Source organism: Xylocopa sonorina, chromosome 10, assembly GCF_050948175.1.
Source record: "Xylocopa sonorina isolate GNS202 chromosome 10, iyXylSono1_principal, whole genome shotgun sequence".
NCBI classification, from domain to species: Eukaryota; Metazoa; Arthropoda; class Insecta; order Hymenoptera; family Apidae; genus Xylocopa; species Xylocopa sonorina.
The window spans coordinates 12,257,644-12,285,129 of NC_135202.1; the positions used below are offsets into that span (position 1 = coordinate 12,257,644).

The 27,486-nt window shown below is 50.4% G+C and overlaps 4 protein-coding genes across 4 annotated transcripts in view; 3 read left to right on the forward strand and 1 right to left on the reverse strand.

Annotated features, from left to right (window-relative positions):
* Window positions 1–19,510, forward strand: part of Ask1 (apoptotic signal-regulating kinase 1) — a 53,326-nt gene extending 33,816 nt beyond the window's left edge. The window contains exon 22 of the mRNA XM_076902472.1: window positions 19,496–19,510. The gene's annotated coding sequence lies outside the window, so the exon portion shown is untranslated. The remainder of the gene's footprint in view (window positions 1–19,495) is intronic.
* Window positions 7,257–11,214, reverse strand: LOC143428651 (von Willebrand factor-like). Its single transcript, XM_076903696.1, has 5 exons — window positions 11,154–11,214; window positions 10,970–11,076; window positions 10,839–10,899; window positions 7,660–7,871; window positions 7,257–7,599 (listed from the first exon to the last, which is right to left on the reverse strand). Exons 1-5 carry the CDS (start codon window positions 11,203–11,205, stop codon window positions 7,456–7,458), a joined length of 576 nt encoding a protein of 191 aa, XP_076759811.1. The 5' UTR covers window positions 11,206–11,214; the 3' UTR covers window positions 7,257–7,455.
* Window positions 9,989–10,500, forward strand: LOC143427961 (chymotrypsin inhibitor-like). Its single transcript, XM_076902494.1, has 3 exons — window positions 9,989–10,077; window positions 10,158–10,258; window positions 10,349–10,500. Exons 1-3 carry the CDS (start codon window positions 10,029–10,031, stop codon window positions 10,427–10,429), a joined length of 231 nt encoding a protein of 76 aa, XP_076758609.1. The 5' UTR covers window positions 9,989–10,028; the 3' UTR covers window positions 10,430–10,500.
* On the forward strand, window positions 13,111–13,741 carry LOC143427960 (chymotrypsin inhibitor-like). The gene is made up of 3 exons (XM_076902493.1): window positions 13,111–13,196; window positions 13,302–13,402; window positions 13,489–13,741. Exons 1-3 carry the CDS (start codon window positions 13,142–13,144, stop codon window positions 13,567–13,569), a joined length of 237 nt encoding a protein of 78 aa, XP_076758608.1. The 5' UTR covers window positions 13,111–13,141; the 3' UTR covers window positions 13,570–13,741.
* Window positions 19,511–27,486: the final 7,976 nt, after the last annotated feature.

Here is a 27,486-nt window from a genome sequence, read left to right on the forward strand (position 1 = left end):
CAGAAGAAAGTCGACGCGTGGTCGTCTTCGATGGGTAGGGACAAGAGTCCTCCGCGGTCTGGAAATGATCTGTCATTCTTCGAAAGAAACAAAAGCCCCGGATCGATACTCGCGGTTGAACGCACAAACGGAACCGACTGCGAAACGTTGGTCAATTTAATACAGGGACGAAAAGAGGAGAGGTGGGTGGAGGGTAAGAAAGGGGGAGCAAAGAGAAGAGAAGAGAAGAGAAGCGGTAGGGGGTTTTGTAAGGTGAAAACGCACAGAGGATACAAGATTTGCCCGCCTCGGGGACATAAAAGCTTTCAGATTGCCGCACGGGATCAAAATTGTATCGCGTTAGCGGAAGAAATTAGATTTCCTCCGCTGTGGTAACGGCAGAGAGCAGGCGGAGCGACGCGATCTTTCTCTCGCTACGGAGAATGGAATCCTATCAAATATGCAGAGGTTATTAGCTCTCGCGAAGGACAGCGGAAAAATGTTTGCCCTGAAACTTCTCGGAGCTCCCCTATTTCCGTCGGATTTCGTTCAACCTTTTCCTCGACCACGTCTAAGACAGAGGGATGGTAAACTCTTGTTGATCAACCTGTTAACTAATGCAGGCGTCGCTCGCTCGAACCGCTTCGCTTCTGGGAAACCGTGGATTCTTTAATGCGTCGAGTTTCCTTCGAAACTCTGGCCTGTTCCCCGTTAACGAGCTACGTTAAACTTCCCGTCGAAAGTATCCGAATTTTCGTTCGCCCGCTAGTTTCGTTCGGAGGTCGCCGCTCCATCACCGGTTTCTTTTTTATTCATCGACACGGCTTTGTTCTCTACCCCAGCTCGATTTTCGTTGCGCGATATTTCCCGAAAGAGTTCGATTGGTCCTGCACGAAAGAAAAGTGGTACGGGGCCGGTGGACGGCGCGCGTCCCGCACAAAGTCAACTCATGAATCCCATCGAATCAAAGGGAAAGGGAAAAAAAATGTCGGTCCCTTCCGCCTAGGTCGGTGATTGGCTGCCAAACACCCTCTTCGTGATTTCTGCCGATCGATTGGCCCCTCGTGCACCGGCTTCAATCACGGTTTTCATTAAGCCTCGACGGAAGAAGGGTGCAAAAGAGAGAGAGAGGGAGAGGACGCGCAATCGAATGTCCGGTGTGTTCCGCGCGCGAACCGAAGGAACCTGGTTTCGTTACGTTCGGCCGGTCGAACGAAAACTTGACGATTGTAAAGGAGAACGTCGCTGGAAATTGATCGGATGGCGGATATTGCACTCGCGGTTTCACCGCGATTAATTTCCGGTTAAAATGTTTCCCGCGACGACAGCTTAACGAGGCAATTTAACATCCGGGCGAGCGATTACCGTAACACGCACGAGCATCGAGCCGCGTTTCGAAGGGTATCTCGTGTATAACGAGCGATCGATACCGGGGAATATAATAAGGAAGCCGGAGTCGAGAGGCCTCCAGGAGGCGAGGGAGCGCCGGTCGAGCCTTTGACAAAGAATTCTTGCCAACCGGCAATCATCCCCTCGGAATGCTAATTTGGCTGGCGCGCGCGCCCTTCGGCTTTTGAATTTAATTCCGAAGAAATTCCCTCGGATTTCATCTCGTGATGCGTTTCGCTGTTCCGCGTTCGCATTCGTACCTCGCGCGGGACCTCGTTAACGTGACAAATCGCTTGTCAACCCGACGTGTCGCGCCCCCCTTTCCTATACGTTTCGTTTCGTTTCGTTTCGTTTAACCTTTGTCCTCGTATCGGTGATCCATCGATCGTGCAACGCGATCCCGAGTTGCATACAATTCGAACGGGTGACGAGCGTCGACGAATTCAATATAACGGAATGTTTAACTTTCGAGCCGGACGCGGGGCGATGATTAATGTTGCGCGTGGATCGATTCGATGGACGGGACGAGGGTAGACCGGTGGAAAATATAGATGATAATAAAAGCATCTCGCGAGCAAACTACGAGAAGCCTAATTTCCAGTACTTAGGAGGAAACGACGCTGCTTAAGTATGTACCCCAACGGTTCGCGGGCGAAATCGTTAAAAATCAGCCAGCAGGAAGAGTTAACGACGCCTTTGCGCCGTCCTAAAAGCCGGGCTGGATTCATTTTTCATCGTGGGACACGGTGGCGCGATCCCGCCTCTTTCCTTTCGGCAGGTTAATCATTTTTAAAGGGTCGACCGCAGGTGTCTCGCCGGTTTCACCGTGAGCTTATATTAAACAGAGAGAAAAGAAACGACGAGCACGCCGTAGGGTTCGCCGACGTGCGAGCGACGTAGCTTCCGGCTGAGAATTAAATTTTCCGCGACAGGAGGAGCGAGAGAGAGAGAGAGAGAGAGGGAGAGTGAGGGACGTGGCGCGGAGTGGAAATAATGAAACGCGCGGTGGCGACGCCGGCGAACACGGGCTGGCACAATTTGCTTTGCATACGAGTGACATTTTTCACATCTGTCAAGAATCTGACTCGACCTCTGCTGCTCCCCTCTTCGAAATTAGAATCGTCTCTCGCGATCCTTGCCGCCGATTACCACCGCGCCCTTCTTCGCCCTGCTCTCGTTTGCCGTGAAAAACGCGAGCTGTTTCGAGTAAATCGTGATGGAAAAGGTAACTCGATTCGGCGGTGAGTATTCTCGAATAACCAACCAGGTATCTGCCGTGTCCGAGGAGCGCCACGTGTCCGCCATAACTCTTCCTCGCAACCCCTATGAATTTCCTCGGTAATGTTGTGCCAACAGCGAGAGCTTTCTTTTTTCTTCTCTCGCTTTCTCGCTCTGTCTCTCCGACTCTCTCGCGAGCACCGGCAACAGCAGTAACAGTCGTCGTCGTCGTCGTCGTTGTCGTCGACGACGATAAATTCATCCCCCTTCATCACCGCCTATGCTACATTTTCGAGTGCCACCCTCTCTCCGTAGCGCATATTAATCGTCGCGATAGCTTTTTGTCTCGAATTTGCCGCATTGCGGCTCGCGATTCGCCACGCGAGCCACCGCATTCCCAGTGTTACGCGTCCTCGAAATCGATTTCTATGAATTTAAAAGGATAGTCGGTGCTCCCTCGGTCGCTTAGCGAAATCAAAGGTGCAAAGCCTTCGCGTGGGCTTCGCAGACGAAGCGGAATCGGAGGAAAATTAATGAAACACCAAAGAAGGGTCGAGGGAGACGAAGGGAGACTCGGCTAACTAGAGAGACCTTTGAGCGTCTGAGTTCGGCTCAGCAGATCTGTAAACCAATCAGTGACGCCTCGTCGATACGGAAGGCTAAGTCGACGTAACCGGATCGCTCGACTAAACTGCTTACTTGATTATGGCGTTAGTTAGCGCCCCGTGGTCGCTCGTCCGTGTCGCGTTCCTACCATCCTCCCCTTCTTCTATATAATACATTCCGATCACGCGGATACCCCGAGTTACGCGCCTCCCTACCATTTACCACGCGTTTCTTTACGCGACCATATTGATTTTCCACCTCCGAGCAACCCTTAATCAAGATCCTTTGTTTTACTTTAGCAATTATTGAAAAAACAACCCGAATATCGGTAGACGCGTACGTGCACCGGGCAGGCCCTCGGGAGATTACAAGGGAAACACCGCGAAGACAGTGTACACAAGGGTGGCTACTAAATTTCTACCACGCGAATCCACACGCCGGATACCTTGCTCGCTCCTTCCACGCAAATACTCCCGGGACCCGGGGATTCCAGTTATTCGATAGGTTCGCGAGTGGGCAAACATACCCGATTCTACGCGCATTCTCTCCTCTCCCTTCGCCAGATATATACCATCGTAATTAGTCGATTACCGACGCGGCGACAGAGAGATGCCAACGAATAGATTCGCGAACGAGTACTCGGTATTCGCGCGGACGTCGAACGTAAACATCGTAAAACGAGAACGCGGTTTTTCCTGAAAAACACCGCGTACACGTTTGATCGTAAAAACTCACCGACGTCGGAGTAACTCTTTCTCTCTGTCCCTCCGCGTCTCGAGGACTCTTCGTCGAGGACCTGGAAATACCGACGCAAACATCGGATCGTGCGCAGACGAGTCCAACACACAAAGGGATAATATCGTAGGCTAATATTTACGCACCGACAGCCCCGCGGCTGGCGAAGGAACGGCGAATCGTTTGTCGTTAATGCGATTAAGTAGCCGCGCGTTAACGAGTATCTCGAAATTGTCGGAGAATACGTCGGAGATTCGTCAAATTGAACGGGAACGAGGGAAGCGTCGATTTATAGCCGTTGGTTAATACCGAACAGAGGGCAGAGGGCTCTAAATTCCATGAATCGAGCAACCCTTCGGAAGGCCTAACGCTTTCTGTTTCAGAGCGTTATCGGCTCTCCCGCAGGGAGCGCGGCCGAGATTATCCGTATCGGGGAGCGAAGCACGCGGTATCCAGAGACAATGGATCCAGGATTTTCGGCTCGCTCGATAGCCTGCGGTGCGCGTCGTCTCGCGATCATTTCGAATGCCGAGAACAACGGACGGAAAAGAAATCGGACGCGTCAGGGATTTTTCAGCTCCGGGAAATCATCGGTGACGCGAAAGGGAGCCGCTGCGTGCCCGTTAAATCTCGGCCTGGCGTAGGCGGTGGTCCGACCTGCATGGCAAATGTCATTTTTCTCACGGGTTAGCCGATGCTGCCACCCCTATCGATATCATTCTCACTCGCGGCCGAGGTCCACTTTAGAGAGGGTGAATTCTCTTAACGCCTCCTCTCTATTCGCCCCTGCATCCGAATCCTCTTACCGCTTTAAGCTCGAGCGATCGATTTCCCTTAAAACGGAATTCGTTCCTTCTCTCGGTCGCCGTATCGAGTTTTACGGTAATACTCGATGACCTGGTTCCCCATTACTATCAGCTGATACGATCGTAACCGACGCTCGACGATGATCCGTTGGCTAACTCGTTACGCTAATTGCCAAGCGAAAAACCGAGAAGGGAGACGACGAATCCTTATCGAGGCTTAATAGAAATCTCGGTCCCTCTTCCATCGAGCCAAGTATTTGTCTTGCTAGCAGTCGTTATTTCGTTCGTTCCGCTCGACGGATCCGACGATTCTGTCCGACAGGCCACCCAATCATTTTTCCAATCGATTTGCCGATCATTCGTACGGACGAGCAACGCTCGTTTCGGGAAATAGTCGACAGGGAGATCCTTCGCGGGAGAGAGGAGAACGAGGGATGAAGGAGGCCCGTGTAACGAGCCACTTGTGGGATCGATGAAAATTTCGGATGGAACTTTTCCGATTAAAAGTTCGATCTGTTTCGAGGCGAAAGGAGCACGTGGCCACGATCGAATATTCATGCCACGGTGTCCGACGGTTGGTTTTCGTCGAGACTATAATATCGATGGACTTTCCATGAACCAACGCGAGCCGCGATCGGTCGAAAGGAACTCGAGGCTCGGTTGCCGAAGGAAATTCACCGGAATTACCCTCTCGAGGCTCGCAAAGGGGAGATCGAAGCTGGAGAAGGGGAAGAAAGCGATTCTTCGCGGGTCGAAATGGTATTGGTTCGAATAGCCTCGCGAGAGTTTGCTCGGTGCTGTTTACCCGGCTTTTTTCCCTTCCGCCCTTCTTTTCATTAATTAGTCGAGGATAAATACGAGCCGATTGAACAGCCCCTGTGCTCTCTTTGCACGCGTTCGTTCAGCCCCTTACCGCGTTTAGCCAAGAAGCCACGGTAAAGCCCTTCGGGCAATATTTTCTAATCCACCGAGAGAACCGTCGAGAGCATTTGCCTAGAAAGTATCCTCGCGCGCTTCGTAATATCCAGGCTAACAACATTAGGGGTGGGCCTCGCTCGCCCTTACCTACCGAGAACGAACAAACTACACGGTTCAGATTTCTTTACCGTTACGCGAAAAAATCCTGCCCCAATTTCCTCCCATTGTTCGAATCGGCAATTTGCGCCTAACAAAATAGTAACCACCCCGGCTCCTTGTTCGCCATATGCCACCGGCCGGAAGCGGTGCATATTTTACCGAACAACGAACAGCCTCCCCTCGTTCGAATAGTAAGTCCCGCAAACACCGAATTATAGGCGACCAAGTGTTTCGCGAAGAAGTGCCAGAAATGAACTGGCGATAATCACGCAATTACCAACGCGAGAAACCCGACGCGGAGGGGTTCGGATCCGTGGCCATGTTGCACCACGCGGAAACTTCGTACTCACCCTTGTTGGACTCTGCCCGATAACAGCTTGCGCGACAAGCGAACCAACTAAAAAGGGGAGTAATCTTTGTCGTGGAAACTTGCTCTCCGGTCGGTGGAATGCGGTTGAACGCATCGTGATTGGACGGGATCAAGGTCGCGAAGCGAAAAACCGGGAGCACGCGGCACGCGGCGCATTCTGACGAGGATAGGGGTGAGTTTCAGCGGCCATGTCGGTTCCCAATTAAACAAATGCCCGGTGGAAACTCGAGCAACCCCTCGTACAACCATTCTTTCTCTCTCTCTTTTTTCTTCGCCCCGTCGTTCTCCGTTGGATCACGGAAGGAGAGTCGACGGTGCGCACGTGTCGAGCAGCGTGCGAAATTCGAGTCGAGGCCGTGGATCGTGAAGCGTGCGAGGTATAACCAACCTAACATCGCGGTTCGTACGCGTGTTACGCGACCGGGAATCGCTCGCGGGTCTTTCCAACCGTTGCGACACGTGCGCAATCGAGTACGCCTGGCTGGAATTTTCAATTAGCCGCTGTTTCAACGATTGTTCGCCATTATTGTTCCCCGTCCCGCGTTTCTATCCTACTGGAACGAACATGTCCGATGTAAAAGCTGTTTCGTCGAGTCTGAAACGAACGTCGGTTTCCTCGTCGCAGATAACCCTTTTGGTCGCGATGCAGCAACATATCTGAACTAATGCTCGCGCGGCGAGCAGACGAGACCGTCGCAGATGCGATAAACTTTTATCACAGCTGACCTTATCGGGAGAGTTTCCTCCTTTTTCGTCGCGATCGAGAACCGCCCGTTTTTAACGAGCAAGGGAACGAAGGGAAGCGATAGGCGGTCTCAGCACTTTCTACATCTCCGTCAATAGCTTCACGGGTCCAAATATTGGAGTGGTTCTTCGCTGCGCCGTGGCTGGTCAAACAGTTTGACTTTCCGATTGCTCCTCCTCGGGCTACGGTTCGTGGTGTAAAGTCTGGCTCGTCAGCAGTCGGACAATGACTGCTTTCGCTAATGTGGAAATCGGCTTAAAGTAAACACGACGACGATCTCACGAAACCGGTTAGACGAAAAACGTGACGTACCGTACGAATCGCGTTTCAAGGTAAATCATATTTTATTGCTTAATCGAGAAGAACGATTAAAGTTTCGCACATATCGTTGCGTTGTTGTCAAAGTTCGTTGCGCGCGAAGAACGCAACGGCAATATCACTGCTGTCTTATCTGCATTTTTTTGCGAGAGAGAAAAGCAACGACTATCGTTCAACGCATTTACATAGCAGTCACGTTCAGGGAATTGATATTAAATAATATCTGCGAAGAACGGTAAAAGCTTTGGATTATACTTGGCGTTGCGTCGTTTAGGCGGACACGATTTGATGGGGATGCAGACACCATTCGAGTTCCTAGCGTAGCCCTCTACGCAGTAGCAAGCGTCGTTACACCTCTGGAAAAAGAACCTCGATGTCACTCGTTCTCGTTAAAACAACGGAACCGAAAAACTCACGATGTTCACAATGGGGCAAGTTTGGCCCAGGGTAGCGCAAGTGGTCTGACACGCCGATCCGCACTGGTATTCCTCGTGCGGCCTGTTGCATTCGAGTTTCTTGGCCAACGCGACTAGAACCGATCGATCTTTAGTCTTTGAATGCCATCGATTCGTCGAGACGGATCGATGGAGAATGAGAAACTTACCGGTGGAGAACACCGTCGACACCGCTGCCAACAACAGGAGAACGAATTTCAACATTTTCACGAGACTCTAGACGATGTTGTTTCCCTTAAGACTGGCACTCGTAAACGAGTGGCACGGGAACTTATATGCGGACGATGCACAAACGTTCTCCACTCATACATACGTTAACCCATTGAAACGCGACACAAGCTCGCATTCGTACAATTCCCCTTTCTTCCTCGCTCGAATGTATTTAAGAACGCAAACAGCTCCAGCGGGCGTAATTGAGATACTTTTAGATACGTTTCCTATTGCATAAACCTGTTGTCTGTTATTCTGAAACCAGTATTTCACCGTCTGTCCCAGTTCTATTGTTAAAAGCCATTAATTAATGCGCGCGATACGAAAAACAAGCATCGAGTGGCGGGGAAGTACGCGGCCGTCGCTTGCCTCTCTGCTCGGGGATTATCCGGTTTTGCCTCTTTTACGCTGTCCTTTCGTCCCTTGTTTTATCCTGTTCGCCCGACACTCCATTAAAGGCGAGGCAGCTCGTAATCGGATGGACGAAGCCGCGATAATTAAAACCGACTCTGATGAAACGAAGCAGCGAGTGGACGCGGCGGGGGATTTTCGCGACGTTACGTATCGTTTTCATGGGGAATTCCTGGGTTTATCGGCGCGCGCAATACGCAGTTTTGTAAATACGGAACGATGTGAGAAAATTCGAAGAATCCGATCGCGTGCACACGTAGTTCGAAGGCTGAAATTGAAACGCGATCACCTCGAAGACGGGACGCGTCGAGGCGCGACTTCTATCGAATGCCTGCGTTTAAATTAGAATTTTTTCTTGCTACTATCGTCGTCGCGCAGAGTTCAAAGATTATCTCCCCCCCGAGAGTCTATTTCCCTCGAGTCGACATAGAACTCGTTGTAGACGATGATCCATCGAACGAGGGGAAATGCGGGCCGCGTGAAAACGTTCGGAGCGCGTATCGCTCGGATAATGGAGAACGTTTAGCATTGTTCGAGAATGGAGCGACAAGCTAATCGGGCGCGTTAATATCGGGTCAGTGTGCCAGAGCGAGCCGTTTCTAAGGGGGCGCAAAATGGTGGCCCTTCGACGGCACAAAGGAGCCACGCCGCCTCCTGTGACGTGACGTTGCACAGGGGTGAAAAGTAGAGTAGAGATCGGGGGCTGCGCGGCTCGAGAGCAAGAAGGAAGGGAAACGCCACCCGGGGAGGGTAACTCGAGCACTTCCAATCAAGTTTTCCGCTGTCAGTAGCTGCTGCTGGTCGCCGTTGACGAGGAGACACCCGGCCAGGGCTTTCGGCTTGACAGCATCGCATGAAAACGTTCAATGGAAGGGGGCGAACTTTATCGTACCAAAGAAACTTCTACGCTTTAAATATTTCGTAAACAATTATAGATTTCATTCCCAATACCTTCTCCATGTTTAGCGACGAAAAGAGTTATCAGGGGAAGATGAAAGAGAGCGGAAGGGAATGGAAGAGGCGAAATGCGGATAGTCGATACCGAGGGTTCAATAATAAATAGCATTTTGATTGGCGAGTCTCGCTGAATAAAACCCGGAGATAAAGGACGGAGTGCCTTGAAGCGTAACCGAGAGAACAGATTGAATTCGTTGCTCGTTGTCTCGACAGACGACGGGATGGCGTTTAAGGTAAAAGCAAACGCGGATAAGGGAAGCTAGAGGGTAGGGCTGACAATCGATGTCACCGACGCTGACAAAGTGAATCCGCGACATTGAAATTCACCGATTCGCACGAATTACAACGATAACGTTTGCGTATTCGAGCAATAATTGTTAAGCGATGCCATTTTCCTAGATCACCGACCCACTGTCGCACGACTGCTTATCAAAGAAACGTCCACTATCGACGAGGTTGCGACGAGGCTGACAATTAGCGTACCCACAAAACGTTACGTTGCCTCGAAACGAAACCTTCGAGTGATCGTCCGCGAATGTTACCGAAGAAATGAACGGCGAACCGAGCGAAGGAAAACGAGGAAAAAGAAGACAGAGGGGCGTCTACGGGAATGGACAGAGACGAATATGAAAGAGAAGGGGAAAACCGACATTTCGTAAGATCGGTTTCGTATAAAAGCGACGAAATTGTACGAAGCAGCCAGTAGAGCCAGACGTAAGATCCCCTGTTCACGGTAAACCTAAAAATCCAGAATGTCCCGAACTCTCTTTGTATTGCTCGCCGTTATGGCTATCCTCGCCAGTAAGTAGCGTTTCTAATGTCTCTCTTGGTAGAACGAGAACGAGCGAAAGATAATCCAACGATTCTATTCCCTTGCGAAGGTTCGTTCGGGCAGCAGTGCGGACCGAACGAAGAGTTCAAGAGCTGCGGAACAGCGTGCGAACCCAGCTGTGCCAAGCCACGTACAACCGTCTGCACTTACGTTAGTACCATTTAACTTTTACATTTACACGCGTTCACCACGATCAACGATCTATGGAAATTCTTACTTGTCCATCTGCTGATTTTCCAGCAATGCAAGATCGGCTGTCAGTGCAAGGATGGATATCTGAGAAATAACGCAGGAGCCTGCGTTTCGCCGGCAGACTGTTAGCATCCTTGTTCCAGGATGGGAGGACAACCGCATCGAATCAACCGAGACCCGCTTTCGCCTTTTCAATACCGATTGCATACGTTAATAAAGTGATGTTGCTTGAAATTATTCAACTGTGTTTATTGTTATTCGGCTGTATTCTCCGTACTGGTGAAAATATTCGAGGCATATGCGCGTTGAAGCGCAAATAGATGAGGGGACGATAATCAGAAATAGAAATTAACACCTTCCGCAGGCAAGCTGTAAATTGACGTAACGTATGACTTTAACGGACAGTCATTTTAAATTCCCGATCGGTACAACTCGAATTTCCTGATACCTAGATATTATTTATTGTTACATTTGTTTATCGTTATAAGAATAATCAGGACCGAATCGAATGAATTTTAACACAGACTACGCGGGATACAGGCGTGGTTCGAGTCCCTCACGAATCCTCGCGCACATTGACAAACACCTTCAACGCATACCTGAAGACAACAAATCGAGAGGGTATTATAGTTAGATGGAAATCGTCGAAATCTGGCTGTTCGTACTAACCTGGATGCAATAGGGTTCGGGGTTTTTGCACGTGGGCTCGCATGCAGTACCACATTCTTTAAACACCTCGTTTGCACCGGAACACTCGAGTGCGTTTACGCTGTTAACTACATGCGGATAAAGCTTGTTTTTAGAAAGCTCTGAGACTAGCAAATATACGATTCGATGGGATTTAAATGCTTACCGCAAACGTAGAAAATCGCGAGAAGAGCGAGAACAAAAGCGGCGCGACTCATTTTCCAATCAACTATGACTGCAGAACCTCTAATATTTCATTTTTATACCCGGATACTTGTCCTTGAGAACACTATCATTTCTCATATATTTCCCTCTTTAATACAAACTGTTCGTGACTGCCACTAAGCGTCAATTGAGAACACCTGCGAGCTGGTTGTAAATTATTCGTACCTGCCTTAGCGGTTATAAATACAACATAGTTTACAACACGTGGCAATTAGTTTCATTGTTGTTACATTGAGAATGGAGTAGTCACGGTTTCGTTTCTGGCGTTGATTAATTGTCAAAGAAAACAAACTACTTGTCGTATTTCACGGTTAAGCGAAACGTCGCAATATCGAGGAGATGATGTTATTTCATTTAAATAAAAATCACTCGATTGGTTATAATTGCTTTAATATTTAAAAAGTCCAGATCCGATTACCGTATTCGGTTATTGCGAGTTACATAAACGATAATACAAAGAGTCCAAGTATCGAACGGAGACAGTTACGTCTTCGTAGAAGAAACGAGAAGAGTGCTGTCTATTTTTGTATACATCTACGCGTACCTCGCGTAAGACGCGATGAATCACACATGTACTCCCCGGTATATCTTGACACGGATGTCAAAGGCCGCGATCTAATCGTTCAGATTACAGACCCGTTAACGGTTCGTCGTATGTCCTACGTACGTATGCACCGATAACAGCGAGACTTATCTCGCAATTGTCGTTCATTAAAACACGTAACGCGCGAGTTACAGCACACGATTCGGGAAAAATATTTACCAGACCATTCGTGAAAATTTTCCAAACCGGGTTGTATTTGCTCCGAGCAAAATATCGATTCACAGCCGAGTTAAGACCGCTGCCGGGTCGCATTAAGAATTCAAGTCGCATAGAAAATACATCTTTCGCGGATGCGGTATGCTCGCTTCCGAGAAAGCCTTAGCGAGCAAGTCAAACAGCGCTAAGTAAACCAAGTCCCGCTAATGGGATGGAGGCACGTCTAATAACAATTGCCGATATTTGTGAAAGATAAGCACTCCCTCGACTATCGATCGTGTACGACCTAGATTTATCGTAACGATCGCGTTCGATCGAGCCTCTTTGTACTCTCGCGTTTAATTCAGCAATTACCACCGAACGTAGGCATCGTAGAAATCGGTCTGACGCGGCTTAACCAAACAGAAGATCCCAAACAAATTAAAACGATGACCGATTTCTTTGTTACGTCAGTTCGCGATTAGTCCGCTCAAATGAAAAGTACCGTAAAGGCGTCCTGGTTTCTTGGAAGAAGCGAGATCAAGCAGCAAAACACCAGCGAAACTGGCCGTAATCGAGGGATAAAGGTCGTTAGCCTAATCTCGTTCGGTTCTTCCACCGATTCCGTTCGCCAAAACGACGCGAACCTTCTTTCTCAAGGCCACTATGAAAAGTGGTGAAATCGATGACCAACGATTGCAAACAGATAAAGAAAAGATATAGCACCGCCCACATAGATAAATACACGGGCAGATAAATACACAGAATTTTCCTCGACTTTGCTCTAATGAAACTCGAATCGAGGTGCTAATATATATTATTGGAAAACATTGCGCAAGTCACACCTGGACGCAACTATTTTTAAACGTTAAGGCTAGTTCCTGTGATAGAAGTAACGCGGATATTCGAGGGATTACAATGGGATAAAGGGTTCAGGGAGATGTAAATTTATTCGATGTGGTTTATTGGGAAATAAGGTTTCGATAATCGACGAAGTACGATGTGTCACAGCGACGATATCAGCAAAATACGGCAGAGCGCTAGGATTGGGCAAAAATTGCCGGAGGCATGGTGCACGATTAGAGGGGAGGCTGTCAAGTGGAGGTTAAAAAAGTATAAAAGCCAGAGTGAAACCGGCTGAAAACAGTCGATATTACGATACGAAGTAAATCTCACTAATTTCAATCGCGATGGTCCGAGCAGCAGTCCTTATTTTGTGCATCGTAGCGGTTATTGCTTTCACCGGTAAGTAACCAACGATCTGTTCGACGCGACGACACAATTTCTTAGTAATCCCATTGAAAATACTGCGAACTCGAATTTAACGAATCGACGCTTGATTCCATGTAGATGCACGTCCGGACCAAAACTGCGGTCCGAATGAAGAATTCAAGACTTGCGGTTCATGCGAACCGAAGTGTGGACAAAAAGGTTTACCCATCTGCGCTCTGGTTAGCGTCTGGTGATTGCGATCGTCGAGCGAGCAGCGTTTCTAAACGGACGTCTTTCTAATCTTCCGATGAACTTTGCGTTACAGAACTGCGTGATCGGCTGCCAGTGTAAAGAGGGCTACCAGAGGAACAGGGACAACCAGTGCGTTCTTACTCGTGATTGTTAAGCTCTGACGAGAGAGAACGAAGAAGGGAACAAGTTACGTTACAGCTATGCACGGTAGGATGTTTCCTGCGGATCGCAGGACGAGCGACGCGTTCGACTATTATTTATCACATAAAATTAATCAACTAAACTGATTACACACTGAACAAACAACAGAATAAATGAAAATGATATAATCGTTCATTCTCAATTCTTCTTCTTTCCTGATTTCCATCGTGAAACGAATATGTTCCGTTTTCCAACGATTCGAATGTTCCAGACAATCTCGCCAAGCCTTTACCACTTAAAGAGAGACACGTTCGAGTCAACAATTTTTACGCTGCTGTCTTGATTTCTGATACGAAACGATCAATTGATAAAGATTGTTCCGCCGATAACAGATAACGAACAAGTTTTGTTTGTACACCTCGAGCAACGCTTAAATCAAAACACGAGATTATCGGAAAAATAAACAATGCGTTTTAAAGTATCATTCGTTATCGTGGATAAAATTGCAAATTTTAGCTGATTATCCGAGCGTTAATAAATTGCTCTGCCTCCGTCGTATATTTCGACGTCTTGCCAGCAATGGCAATAAAGAAGATAACGGAGAGTATTTAACAAAATATTTAGTCGACTATTAACTATTCAGGCAGGACAAGTTTGCGCAAGTTCGTTCGGGGTTACAGACGCATCTATCAAGGGGCGGGTTAATGTTGCGCGGAGTGGTCGATGGCTCTGTACCAGGCAGCTTGTCTATTCGACGTACGCGCTGGTAAACAAGCCCCTGTTAATCGTAATCGCGTCGAATCTACGCAAACACGAGTTTTCTCGCGTAATTAACGCTTCGAACACCTCGAATAAGCTGGCTGGCCAAATCGACCCGACTCGATTACCGATTACCGACCAGCTGTGAAAACGGTCCGATCCAACCGAATACTCGCAGCGATCCTTCCGTACTTTTCACGCGAGATCGTCGTCGCGGCGATCCTTTGCTCTAATTGTTCGACGGTCTTACCCACTAATTGCCCGGGATCGCGCTTAATTGCCGCGCGATCGTTTGCCCTCGCCTGATCGAAGTCGACCCGGTCTACAACCGAGTTAAGTGGCCAACCAGTCGTTAGGAACTCTCGGTGGCGTTCGAGAACGTACCTTCGGCTTATCACGCCGGGGACGAGAGAAACAACAGAGTTCCTTTACCTAATACATTACCAAATGGACGGGAACCGTCTCCGTAATTTCCTATCGTCGATCGTGTCGTCTAATCGTCTCTAGTCTCGCGATCGATCCCTCCTTCGGGGAAAGAACTCGACGAACGAGATTTCTTTCCATTAGAAGAGTAACCGCGGATCGAAAATCTCGACGAGCCGATATCATTGCAAAATCTGACGAAGAGGAACGAAAGGGTTGGCTCGGCTGTACACGTGTACTCGAGATAGAGCGGTAGATACGCCTGTTTACGGTTGCCAGGGAAACACCGGTGCACGCGCGTCCGCGCCGGCAAAGGGGATCTCTCTTCGCGTGTCCATCCAGGACGCGCTTTCACGAGACCTCGCGCAACGCTAGCCGCGCGTCGTTGCCTTTGAACGAATTAAAGCATTTGGGAAATTGGATTCCTCCATGGCGAGGGAACGCAGGGTGTAGATTTGCCGATTGCTTTTCGCCTCGCGTCGCTGCTTTTACCTTTCCATTTCATTTTCTTCGCCCGAGACCTCTTTCAAATTGAACGGTACGGTGCACGGTACAAGGGACGAAAATCTCGTCTCTACTTCGAGAGTCTGGTAGCAACGATAACGAACGATATCGCGCGAGTACACGCCGATACGATACTCTATCGATACTCGAGCAGGAACAAAAGGTGCATCATTGGTCGTGGCACGGAGAGAGCGAACCCGGGCCAAATTTCAAGCCGCCTGTTTACGGTTGCCAAGGAGACATGTGCGAGAGCACGACGTTACGAGGGGAAACGCGAAAACCCCTTTCACTCGACCAGCTACCGCGATAACTGTCGCCGTAGTTTCCGGCAGTTCACGGCCGTACATACGCGTATCCATCCGTGTCCATCCGTATTCGGAGCACGCGTAGATCAACGACGCGAAGCGTCGAGTATCGAGAGCTCTCGGCGGACTTCTCGCCTAAACAAGGAAGCCGATGCCGATCTGACATTTTCGCAGCCTTTCACCGGGTCGTTGCGGTAGCTAACAGCGCCTAGCTACCGTCCAACGAGCGCGAACGTTTCCATCCAGAATAGAGTCCAAGGACCGCACGGTCCACGATGCTGGATTGTGCAACCTGCCGCGTGTCTGCCGTCGCGCTATCCTATCGGTCAATAATCCATCGCCTCTTCTCTAGAGTAGACGAAGAGAAGCCTGTGAAAGGAGAACGATCTCGCGAACGAATCGTTTTCAGTTTTTTTCTCAATGAAATATTATTACAGTAGCTGGCAAGGCTCGCGGCGGAAAATACGTGGCGGATGCGAATCGTGACTTCGACGACGGTGGCGAAAAGTCGTGAGATCGAGAGATTTCTAACGAGGATAGCAAACCGTTTCGCAACCGTTCTCCAAGATGGAACGCAACCGATGCGCTCCGCGGACGCGTCGTGGTACGGACGAAGAAGGGAAGAGCAGCGTAACTTTGGCAACTATTCGGCCAACTGGCTGCTCAGTCCGGAAACCGCAGCAGCTGCGGCAATCCGTAATGCGGCGATACGCCGTTGCGAAACAATGGAAGACGAGCACGCGCCTCTCGAGCGAATCGATTAAAGGATAACCCTCGACACCTGTTTTCTTTCCATTTTGGTGAAATCGTCGCGAAAACGATCGCGAATCCAACGATTTAACTTCACGAAAGACACCCCCGTTACCACCCCCTGGTTTCCCTCGCTCTCTCGCCGCTCCGTTTGTTCTCTCTTTATCCGGCTGTCCCGATGAACCAGTGAATCTGCGATGAAGAGGGGGAGAATCATCCCCCGTTAATGCCAAAGTAATGACTAGGGTGGCAACGTTAAAGGACCCTCGACGAGTCGCCATTGCCATCGCTGCCAGCATACCCCTCCCCCGGTATTCGCCACCCCAATGGAGCTCTTCGTGGGGTTGGACGACACGCGCGTGTTCCAGGAGCCCTGTGTCAATCATAGCCAGGAGAGGGTGGGTTTCGCGTTGGCCCCGAAAAATAAAATAGCCGCCCCGAAACTCGGGGGACTATTTGCATGGAGATTTCCCAGAGACGCTTCTCGTCGACCGGCGTTCGACAATTACATCGATTTCCTATGTCGATTCTTCGATAGAAGCCTACGCGTCCTTTTCGTATGTTCGAAAATTCGTGTGGAATTCCACGTGTCGGCAGCAGCAGCAGCAGCAGCAGCAGCATTAAATCGATGGTACGCAATCGGTCGAAGGTATCGCGGTTTCAACGACGAGAGGGCGTGTAATAACCGAGCGAATCGACGATAACGAAATCCATAAAACGGGTTACGCCGCTATTCCATAGATTCGAGATTCTAGGAAGCGTTCCACCTGCGTACCGAGGATCCTATCTGTCCCGGCTAGCAGCTACGATCTTAATCGTAAACAACGGTACGGCCGATCGGTCGCCATTAAGTCGGCGCCCGAAGGGAACGGGAAAGGGCCGAGCCCCCGCTCGTTTCGCCTCTCCATTTCATTTCCTGTTGCTGGAAAGTTTCGCCCTCAGGCGGCCACGTGATCGCCCGAAACGAACAATCGTTTACGCAGGTGGTATCAACCGATCGACTGGACATCGTTTACTACTATTATCCCGTTCCACCTACCGCGTCGCCGATTCAACTTTATTTCGCGAGAGAGCCGGCTGGGAGGAGAGGGTTGGTTAAACGAGACTGATCGCGGAATAGATCGAGCCGGACGGAAAAGGGTAGATGGATGGGCCAGATAGCAAACGACTTGGCAGCTTCGCGAAACATACGGCACCGTGTCACGAAAATTCACGGACGATAGATGGATAGACGCTGCGCGGACGGCACGCTGCTGGCAACGGTAAAATCGTGCCACGTGGCAATTCGTGTGCCGTTCAATAAAAATTTCTCGGTACCCGAACGCTTCGTAATTACAGGAATCGTTCCGAAATTAATGACCAGCTTCCTAAGAAACCGGGCAAGAACAATGAGTCACCGTGAACTGGGTCGTAGGAAACCATCTGCCACGGAAATCGATTCCATCGATGCAGCTTCTACCTTCCCTTTCTTTCCGCCATATTTCCCGCCGAAGTGATTTTCGATAACCCATATAGGAAGTCTATGGCCGCGTAACGCATCCCATACGCGACGAGCTGGCTCGATCGAGGCTAATGGCGAAATGAATTTAACGGAGATAACTGCGACGCGTAACCCTCCATTACCCCGCGCCGTAGTAATTTGTGGTTTTCTTTCTTCCAGCTGGCGTACAATCGGTACTTTATGGAATCGTTTACCGGGGATAGTCGTAACTGGTTCGTTTGTTTAAATATTGGATATCTCCTCGGTTTCTCTCTACTCGACTGCCGCCCCGGGCATCAATCTTGCGGAACCTCGACGACGGCTTTTCTCCTGTCACTTTTGACGACATAGAAACGACTCGTAACTCACGCGTTTTCATATTCTTACCGCATCCTCGGTTACCGCCACTTTCTCCCCTTCTTCCTACGCGCGTAACGCTCGAGTAATGACGCGGAAAATAGTTGCGAGCATTTTTTAGAAAATTTACGCGAGACGATAGCGAACGAGATTATCCAACCCTAATCCGCGTTCCTCTTCAACGCGAGAGGAGACTGGACCGGTACCATCGATAAACAGCCCTACGTTGGTCCCAGTTCGAGGAGAATCGCGTGCTCGATCATCGAATCGACGGAGAGTGGGTGAGTGGAGCGGCGAGCGAAAAACCGGTCACGGGGAGTGGCACCGTAACGGGGGTGGCTGATGGTACACGGTCGTATAGGTAGCGGCGGCGCGCCATGCGAAACGTATAATTCCGGGCAATAATTCCCGGCCACGGACGATTTCAGGTGAATCGACGCGTGCTTCCGGGCCGTCGAATACCCCGATATGCTCGTGACCGGAAACAGCCGGAGAAGAACGGCCCTTCGTGGAGCCGAATAATGGAAAAGAGGGAAAGAGGGAAATCAGTGTGAAGAATTTCGTATTTCTGGTAAAGTTCGTTGTCGTAAGGAGAGGTGGACAATGGTAGCGAGCGCGAACGACGAAAAGAGGATCGTTTTGCGTTCCCAGACAACGGAATGGGTTTTCAATCTTGGTGGGCTGATTTCTCGCCCCGGAATCCCGATGAAAAATCGCGGGCGCAACGATGATCGATGCGTTCGCCGATACGCGGCCAAAGAGAGAACAGAGAAAAGGGACTCGTATATTCTCGGTGCGTTATCGGTTCGGAACGTAGCAACGGATCTACATCAAGGTAATCACGACGATACGTCATAGGGAAAAAGCTTATACGCACACGAGCACGTACGCCGACGAAATCAGAGGGTGGATCGACGGAAGCCTCGCCGTATACCGTCATCGCCCTTCGCCGCTGCTCTCCTCGATGGGGTGGGTTGGCATGCAAAGAATCGCGGGACTGGTAAATTAGGCATCCGCCCGAGTTACACGGGAGCCCAACATTTATCAAGAAAAAGAACCAATCCTGATTTTTGCCCCGTGAATTTATCAAAGACCTATCAGCGGCGGGGAGGAACCTTTTGCCCGGGAGATATTCGATAGTCGCGAAGGTGATCGTCGCCGCGTCCTGCACGTTTCTAGTACGAAGTGTGTACCAAAGGGAAAGCTAATGGAGGAACGACCGTCGTCGTACGAACGATCGTGAAGAAGCATCTGTTTCGTAAGATTAAAAGCGTGTTCCGCTTTGGCCAGCGAGGGGAATATTTTCATGGGACCGTCACCCGATTCCCCTAGCTCTTTTACGATGTTGGTCGAATAAAAAGAGTTGGAAACACGTGCTATGGCGTCTCTGGCCGGTCCCGCAACATCCTCACCTCCGTTGGTGTACGGGCGAAAAAGGAGGAACGGGAGTAAAGAAGGAGGGGGTTGGCGAAAAAAAAGAAAAGAAAAAAACGAAAATAACGACCTGTTCTACGCCTTCGATCGTTCGTCCGGCTCTCTAAGAGGCGGACTAGTAGTTTCCGCTGCGCAGTTTGACCCACATTCGTGCACGTGTGCGAATCCGCGCGGGAAGGTCGAGCAGGACGTGTCTTCCCTTTTTATCCGGCAGGGACGATTGTAAATTGTTGCGCAGACGCGTGTACGCGGGCGCGTGTTAGAGAGGCTTAATAATACACGTAATAAGGGCCCTTAGCGGCCGGGAGAGACCTTGGGCCCGGCATACCTACCATGGTTAACTGGCTCTGCCTTCCAGCTGCTCGTCGCAGCGTCGGGCCTCTCTCCCTTGCAAATTATCACGACCTTGGACTTTGCACGGCCGACCAGGAACTGCACGTGCGGTTTTCTGCACGCGCTCCCGGATGAGGTGGGTGCCTAGTGGAATTTTAAATACCGATTTTCGCCGTTAGACGAGCCTCGGACGAAATCGTAGCCGTTTTACGTTTAATCACCGCTCCCGGAAATTAATTAAAACGAAAGGGGCGAAGGGACGAAGGGATGGCAACGTGCCCGGTTGGTAAAGTGTTTTCGATGCGTCTTAGAGACCCCCTCGGGCCAGACCGTGGACCAAGATAATCGGAGATATCGAGGGTACGGGAATTATGGGACGACGAACGGTTCTCGAAAGGACCCCGGGGGCGTTGGATCATTATTTTCAGGGGACGCGGTTCCTCGATGGGTCGCAATACCCTCCGCGTGGCCATCGACGGTATTACGAATCCGACGGCCTTAATCGGGAGCAGCTCTTCGGAATACAACGATTCGTCCGACAAATCACCGGACGGTGGAAAAACGCGTGGGTAAATCGTAAGCCCCCTGCGGGCTTCGAACATATATTTTTTCTTCTACGAGTTTTCAACGGATCATCAACCTTCCACTCGGTGGAATCTAAAATGAGGACAACAAGGGGGAGGAAAGAAAGGGGGCGTCGAAAGGAAATTTCGCGAGAAAGATGTTTCCCCGTGGAAATTGGTCGATTTCGGGTGGAAGAGAGCCGAGTAAGTACTGGGAGACAGAGGTCGACGAAGGGGCGGATTCTTCCGCGAACTAATTCGCGAGCGTCTCCTGCAGTCTGTCGCGGGTCATCCGGAGGGTGAGGCGTTTGCACAGCCGACGCGGCTGTAGGGCTGTAGACGCCATATTTGAAATTCAGATGCTCGGATTGTTTCGTTAAATCAAGAGAAATGTGGCCCCGGTGAGTTCCAACGGCGAAATATCGCGAGCAACCCCTGAGCGTGCCGCTGCGTAACTCAACCCCCCTATCCGTCCCGGGTGTCACGTATGTTTATAGCTAAATCAGTTTCGTTCTCGCCTGGTTTTCCTCGCATCTTTCATATTCTCGCCCCCTTCCGTTCCTCGAATACGCGCGCGTCAGATCGTAGACGATGAAAATCTCTAAAGCGAATGGAAAACATTCCCGACACCCGTTTTCTGATATTCGCTCCGGCTACGCGCGTGCCATCGACGCCTTCGAGGGTCTGTGTCTCTCACGGCCGATAGACCATCGACAACTTTTTCCATTACGACGATAATGCAGCGCTCGTCCGTGTAGAACAGAAACGAGATACGAACGGAGTGAGGAATCGCCTATTTTAATAGTGCTTTAGTACACTCCTCGACCAGCTTGTTTCGGAAGAGGGAAAATCAATACCCGGGCACTGGAGACGCGTCGAATAATGTTTAATCCGCTGTTCGGTTTATCTATGACCGTTTTACTCTCGACGCGTTTGTTACAGAACCTCGAGGAGGTTCCTTCCGGGAAGGTTGCTGTGCGGATGTCGCCTCGAGAGGAAATTGACCGAGGAGTTCCACGCTCCCCGCGTAGTTGGATTGAAATTTTCCGGTGGACCCCATCTAAAAACGTGTCGGACGTTCTCACAATCAACGCGGCGGTCGTTGGAGTACGACCGCGTTTCACTCGAGCGCGGGGCAATAATTCAGGGCCCGTTTTAGAAGCGATCGGGGATGATTTAACGCGCATTGTGCTGCTGTTCGCACGTTGGATTTATGACACGATCGCGTCCTGGCACCGCAACCGGTATATATACCGGTTACAGTCCCCGTCGAGCGTCGTTGCTCCCATTAAGCCGTAACAACTTTTACGGGCGCATCTTTTTACAACTGACGGGGAGGAGGAAGTTAAGAAAAAAGGGGGAGAGCATTTATTGGTAACGAAGGGGGACAACGGCGAAGGGACAGGACTACCTGCGCCCTATTGTGCAAAGAAGTGGAGCAGTTCTCGAGTTCTTCCACTTTATTTCTTCCTCGTTGAATGGAGTACCGCAAATGTCGGTTCCAGAGCGTCTTGTACGGGCCGTCGGTCCTCCTGTCTATTGAAAAATACCGGGTAGTTAAAAATACCGATAGCTCGCGTGGAACGAGATCGTCGCGGAGCGATCGTGGAGAAATGATCGTGTTCGCACTCGGAGGAACGCCGATGGAATGACGACGAGTTCGGAGCGAGCAGGACGGCGGCGGTCGATCGGTGTTTGCAAAATTTTCAGAGTCGTAAACGCGGTCGTAAACGTTGGGGACAGGTGAGCGTCGTAAATTGGTGGCAATTCTCCATCCGGAAAAATCCATCGGCTCGTCTTTCGGTGGCCGGTGGCCAATTGTGCGGACGACGAAACGAACGTTTATCGTACATTCTTTTTCAGGGCACTTCTCGTGCCCCATTTGCGGTCGCCGGAGTCTCGAGCTCCTCCTCGTTCGCCTTTCGCCGCTAGTAGAAGCGTATCACCGTTTTCGTCCATAAATATGCCGGTGCGCGTACATCGTGGGGGTAGCAGTTCCTCCTCTTTGTTTGCTCCTGTTGGCAAAGTTCTTCGAGACGAACGGAAAAGGGGAGCGCGAGAGAGGAAACGGGCGGAAGGAATGGAGGACGACTCCCGAGAGAAGGGAAGAAGAAAAAAAAACCGAGGACCGGAGGAAAGTGGGTCGTGACGGAGAGGGCGAAAAGGGCGACTGACTCGGGTGGATTCTTTTTCTAGCGTAACTCCCGCGGCCAAAATAGGCGGTCCTTGGAATCTAATTATCGGTACGCTCGCTGGAAACTTGGGATTATTTATGTCTGTTCTTTGTTCGACCGCGGCGCGTTTCTCTTGGCTCGTGTGTGTACCTTCGGGGAACAGGGACGAAGGAGGGCGAGGGAGAGAGAGGGAGAGAGAGAGAGAGAGAGAGAGAGAGCGAGAGAAAGAGACTAAAAGGAACGAAATGAAAAAGAGGAAGGCGCCGACGTCGAAACGATCGCGCGCGATCGTAAGTAACGACAGATGAAATTCCCGATCGGCGAAGCTATAAGTAAGAAGCCCCGACTTTCGAGCAGGCTTTTTTCGTCGCATTCCATCGCGAGGGAGCGCCTCTCCGGCCTGGAGATCGCTCGATCCGTTTTTGCGATTCTATTAAAATTATGACAGCACCCGATTCACCGAAGCGTTTAACGTTTCTGTATTGCGTGTATCGTGAATAAAACGCGAGCACAAAGAGCTGGCTGTTCGAACGGGCTGCGATCAAATGCAGCCATTAAAATTTAAATTAACCAAAACCGGATCGGAGTGCAAGGGTTACGCATCTGCGGATAGCATGTATTATATGTAGGTCAGCTTGTAACGCGCATCGCGCATCACGGAGACGCAAAGATCGTTGGACACCTTACAGAGGGTTGGTTGGCGGAGTCGAGCAACACTTTTTCCTAAGAGGAGATTGTCTATTTTTGCGCAAGAGACGTAGCTCGAACTGTACTCGGCAGAAGTGGAAGCCTGCGGGGCCACGGAGATACCCCTCGAACTTGTTGCCCTAAAAGCTTTGTCCGTGGGGTTCGCGAAATCGCGCCGCCCCTTCACGGTCACGGTCCATGGAATAAAGATAGACCGGGTGCATCTCTTTTCGTTGAAAGGAGCTTAACCATTCATAGCTATAAAATACAGTAACTCTGTGACACACGCAGCACCGGCGCACGGCCATAATTCTCCGACTGACCCTACCGTATTCATATTATATTAACGCGTATGGTGCAGGCATATGCACGGCTACTCCGCTTCTCCGCGCGATCTCTTCCGCTCGCGAGGAACCTTCTTACGATACGATCCCATTGTGAAACGCACGCGAACACCGGTGAGCGATCGAGTGACGGAATTCCAGGTGGAGGCACGCGAAGAAAGTTTGTATGCACATCCTGGGAATGGGTTTCTGCTGGTATTCACAGTGAGGAGAGGTTGGATGCAGCCCGGGGGTTGCACTTCGGCCTGTCCACATGCTCGCACCGGTGTACGAGCCAACGCGCGTACACCTATCTGGCTGGTACCTGGTTTCGTATCGGTTTCCCCTGTTGGAGCGCGTTACGGTGATGCGCAACGGGGCCCGGTAGTCCCACGAAAGGACGCGCGTGGTGCGAGGAACCGGTAGCAGCCGAACAGCTAGCTCGACAAACCGTCCAGTGTATGCGTGCACGCATAAAGGCCCACTGAATTTCAATGGGTTCCGCGCGATGCTTTATGCTTGGCCCATTCTTTTCCGGCCATAAAAAGCGCACATTCCGCTCTCCCGTATGCAACCGGCTTAAAACACACACGTCCCATCGTAAATCACCTCCCTTGTACGCAAAACTCGCCTCTCCGTATCGCGCTCACGGCCTGCCAGTTTCATTAGGAGGAACGCTCCTTTCCCTCTTACAACTTTTGCCCTTCGCGCGCGTGCACGTGTATCGCCTCTGCGCGGCAACGAATGCACCGATGCACCGGGTACGCGCGTACGACATTCGGCAGGATCGGAGAAAATAGCATTTCCACGGTAGATCCGGCGACTTATTCACGAGTCGTGAACCGTGTGGGAATCACGGGCGTGCAGTTAATGGGGAACGGTTTTTGGAGGGACGTCGATTTGGACGGTGTTTGAGTTACCGTGGGAGGAACTTGCCGAGTCCCAAGTGGCTGACTAGGGATAGCGTATAAATAACGATGGCGGGACGGTCGTGGCGCTTGAAATATCGTTGACGGTATAATTTCCCTCTGAGAGGCGACTTAAATCACAATGAGCGGCCCGATGATCTACATTTTATTAAAACGAGCTGACTCGAGCCCCGAGGAAGATTCGATTCAGGGCACGGCTTACGAGCCTCTATCGGAACGAATTGCTCGGTATATCTGTTCGGTGGCGCCGCCACTCGATGCGTCCTCGAACCGTCGTCGTCGCTCTTATCACGACGTGCGCATCGTATCAGTTTCCACAAATTAAAATGCGAATTTACGAGTACGCAATTCCAACGCTAACTATCCTTGCGAGCGAATGCTCCAAGAAATATTCGGCCAATCCATCGAGTAGACCAATCGTATAATTGACGTGGAAACGAAAGGTACACGGGTCTTCGTGACGTTATCGGTGGAAAAGAGTGCACTTTCCTCGGGAAATGCAACGGACAGGAAAGGACAGAGAGAGAGAGAGAGTGAGAGAGAGAGGGGCGCGGAACCGAATCGCGCCGAGTCGACTCGACTCGAGGGATCGAGGGTGGAGGTGGTAGCAGTGCAGAAGGGGTAGCCTCTGCAGCCACGGGTGGTCGAGGGTGGGCGATGACGTCACGCAAGATGCAGCAGGGTGCAGCGATGCAAGGGGATGAAGCGAACTGGGCGGAACTGGGCCAGTGGGTCTCCGGCAGCCATCTGCGATTCGCACAGCCACACGGCGCCGCGCTTTACACCTTCCACTTTTCTTCCGCGTTCGCGGATCCTCTCGCGGATATCGTATTCCATGCAGTACCTTTTACGAAACGAACCCGTTGTGAACGCGCACGGATTTATCGAAAAACTCCTCGGCAGCCGGTTCTCTTCGTGGTTCACGTACGGTGCGTCGTAAAGGAATACCCGCAGCCGATTGGTGCCGTTAACGATCCTCCGTTCGGAATAAAATTCATTTCGAACCAACGGATGACTAACGTTCGTTATGTAAACTGTGATTTCAACTTTTGCGCAGCAGTTCTCCATTATCGAACGTTTCCACAGCTTCGTTATAAATCTGTTACGTTTATTCTGCGTTTTCTTTTCTCCTCTCCTTTCGCGTGATGCGTCCAATCTTTACTTACTCTCCTCCCGGACGATTCGTTTCGATCGTTTAATAAAGTTCGCTCGTTTCTCTGTCTTTCTTTTCTTTGTATTTTTTTCTTACAGATACACTCCCTTTTTTCTTTGTTCACGATAATTGTGGCACGTAGCGATACACGTGTGCAACCGTAATTGCCTTTTTCTCTATTCACCCCAATGATTCGTTTTATTTGCTCCGTGGCTGCGTAAGATGTACCGAGTACGTCGTTGTGACACGATCCCTGTCGGATCCAACGACTGCTAGAAACGCGGTCAAAGTGATTGAGTTCCTTCGAAACAGTGATCGTCTCGTGGATAACACAGGAATTGTGGAAAAGCTGATCACGGAGAAACGAGGCAACCGTTTTCAACGTGGCTAAGATAAGTTTCACGAAGCTTCGAGAACCATTCCCGTCCATTCCCATAGACGCATCGTTGCACCGTAAATAATGTATCGATAAACCGTCAGAGTCCGTTCGCCTGGCTGTTTGTCGAGCAATCGAGTCGTGAAATCCCGATGTTCCCTGCCGGATTCGATGAACATCGGTGCACTTTTAAGCCTCCTCGGGTCTGAATCGAACGGGAATCCCCCGAATTTGCATGCTGCACCGTTTACCGATCGCGCGAGCGTACGCTCTCTCTCTTTCTGTACGAGTTCGATTAAACAGTTCGGTGAAAAAGAGCAGAAAGAACGAGGGGAAGTGCGCGTCTGCCAGCCATTGTATCGCCGGTTAATTCGGAGAGGCCCAACTCGAACACGCTCGGGTGCACGCGCCGTTGCACTTTTCGGCGGTAGCCGCTAAAATCCCGTACAACCGAGATAATTAACACGAACGAGCTACCGGGTGAATGTTAATCAGTGCTCGGACCGGGTACGCTTTTGTTGCTCGCCCAGCCTCGACCCAGGACCCTCTTCGCCTTGCATCATCGTCCGGATCAAAGTCTCGGGCCGTTAATTTTTTCTATCGTCTTTTGCACCCGTTCAATTTCGATCACCCTCCATATACCTGGCACAGGCATCTGCATCAGAGTCTACCAGTCGACAACACATTCACGGATCGGTATCAGATTCGTGCGAGGCATAAATCATCTCTTTAATTTCTCCAATTGTCGGTACATCGTTGATCTTTGTTCGTTCGCCACTTGCTAACGACGTATCTACGAGATACGTGTTCTGCCTTGGAATAACTTCGATTACGCGTTAATTTGCCTGGATTTCGGAAGGGAACGCCACAAGGGAGAGAGGGACGTAGCCCGCGCTGTATTTAGTCAGCTCGTGAATCACGATCGGCCGTACTCCCTGGAGGGCCGTGGAAAATAGGAAAATCAGAAGGAGGAGGAAACAGGAGACGGGGCTCGTTAACTGTCTTCATTTGGTCGGCCGTTTTTCATGGACACGCCTATTCCGGATTTAGAGTAATTTTAGTCATTCGGTATGCAAGGAACGTCGAGTGACTCACGGACGCTCGCCGTCTTTCTCCTCCCGTTCATCCTTTCTTCATTTTTTTCATTTCACACCGTTTCCGAGTATCGCTCTAACGCGGCACGAGGCCGTAAAATTGGATCACAGCTGTTTAAAGGAAAGTGGAGGCTCGCGACAATGTCGAAGACAGTGCGTCATTGTCGGAATGATATCGAAACAACCGATGATTCTCGTATGTAACTCGTCCACGAGCGCTAATCTAATCGCTTCTCCTTTTTTTTCTCTTTCACCAACTTATCGTCGGGATGTATTTATAAACGTT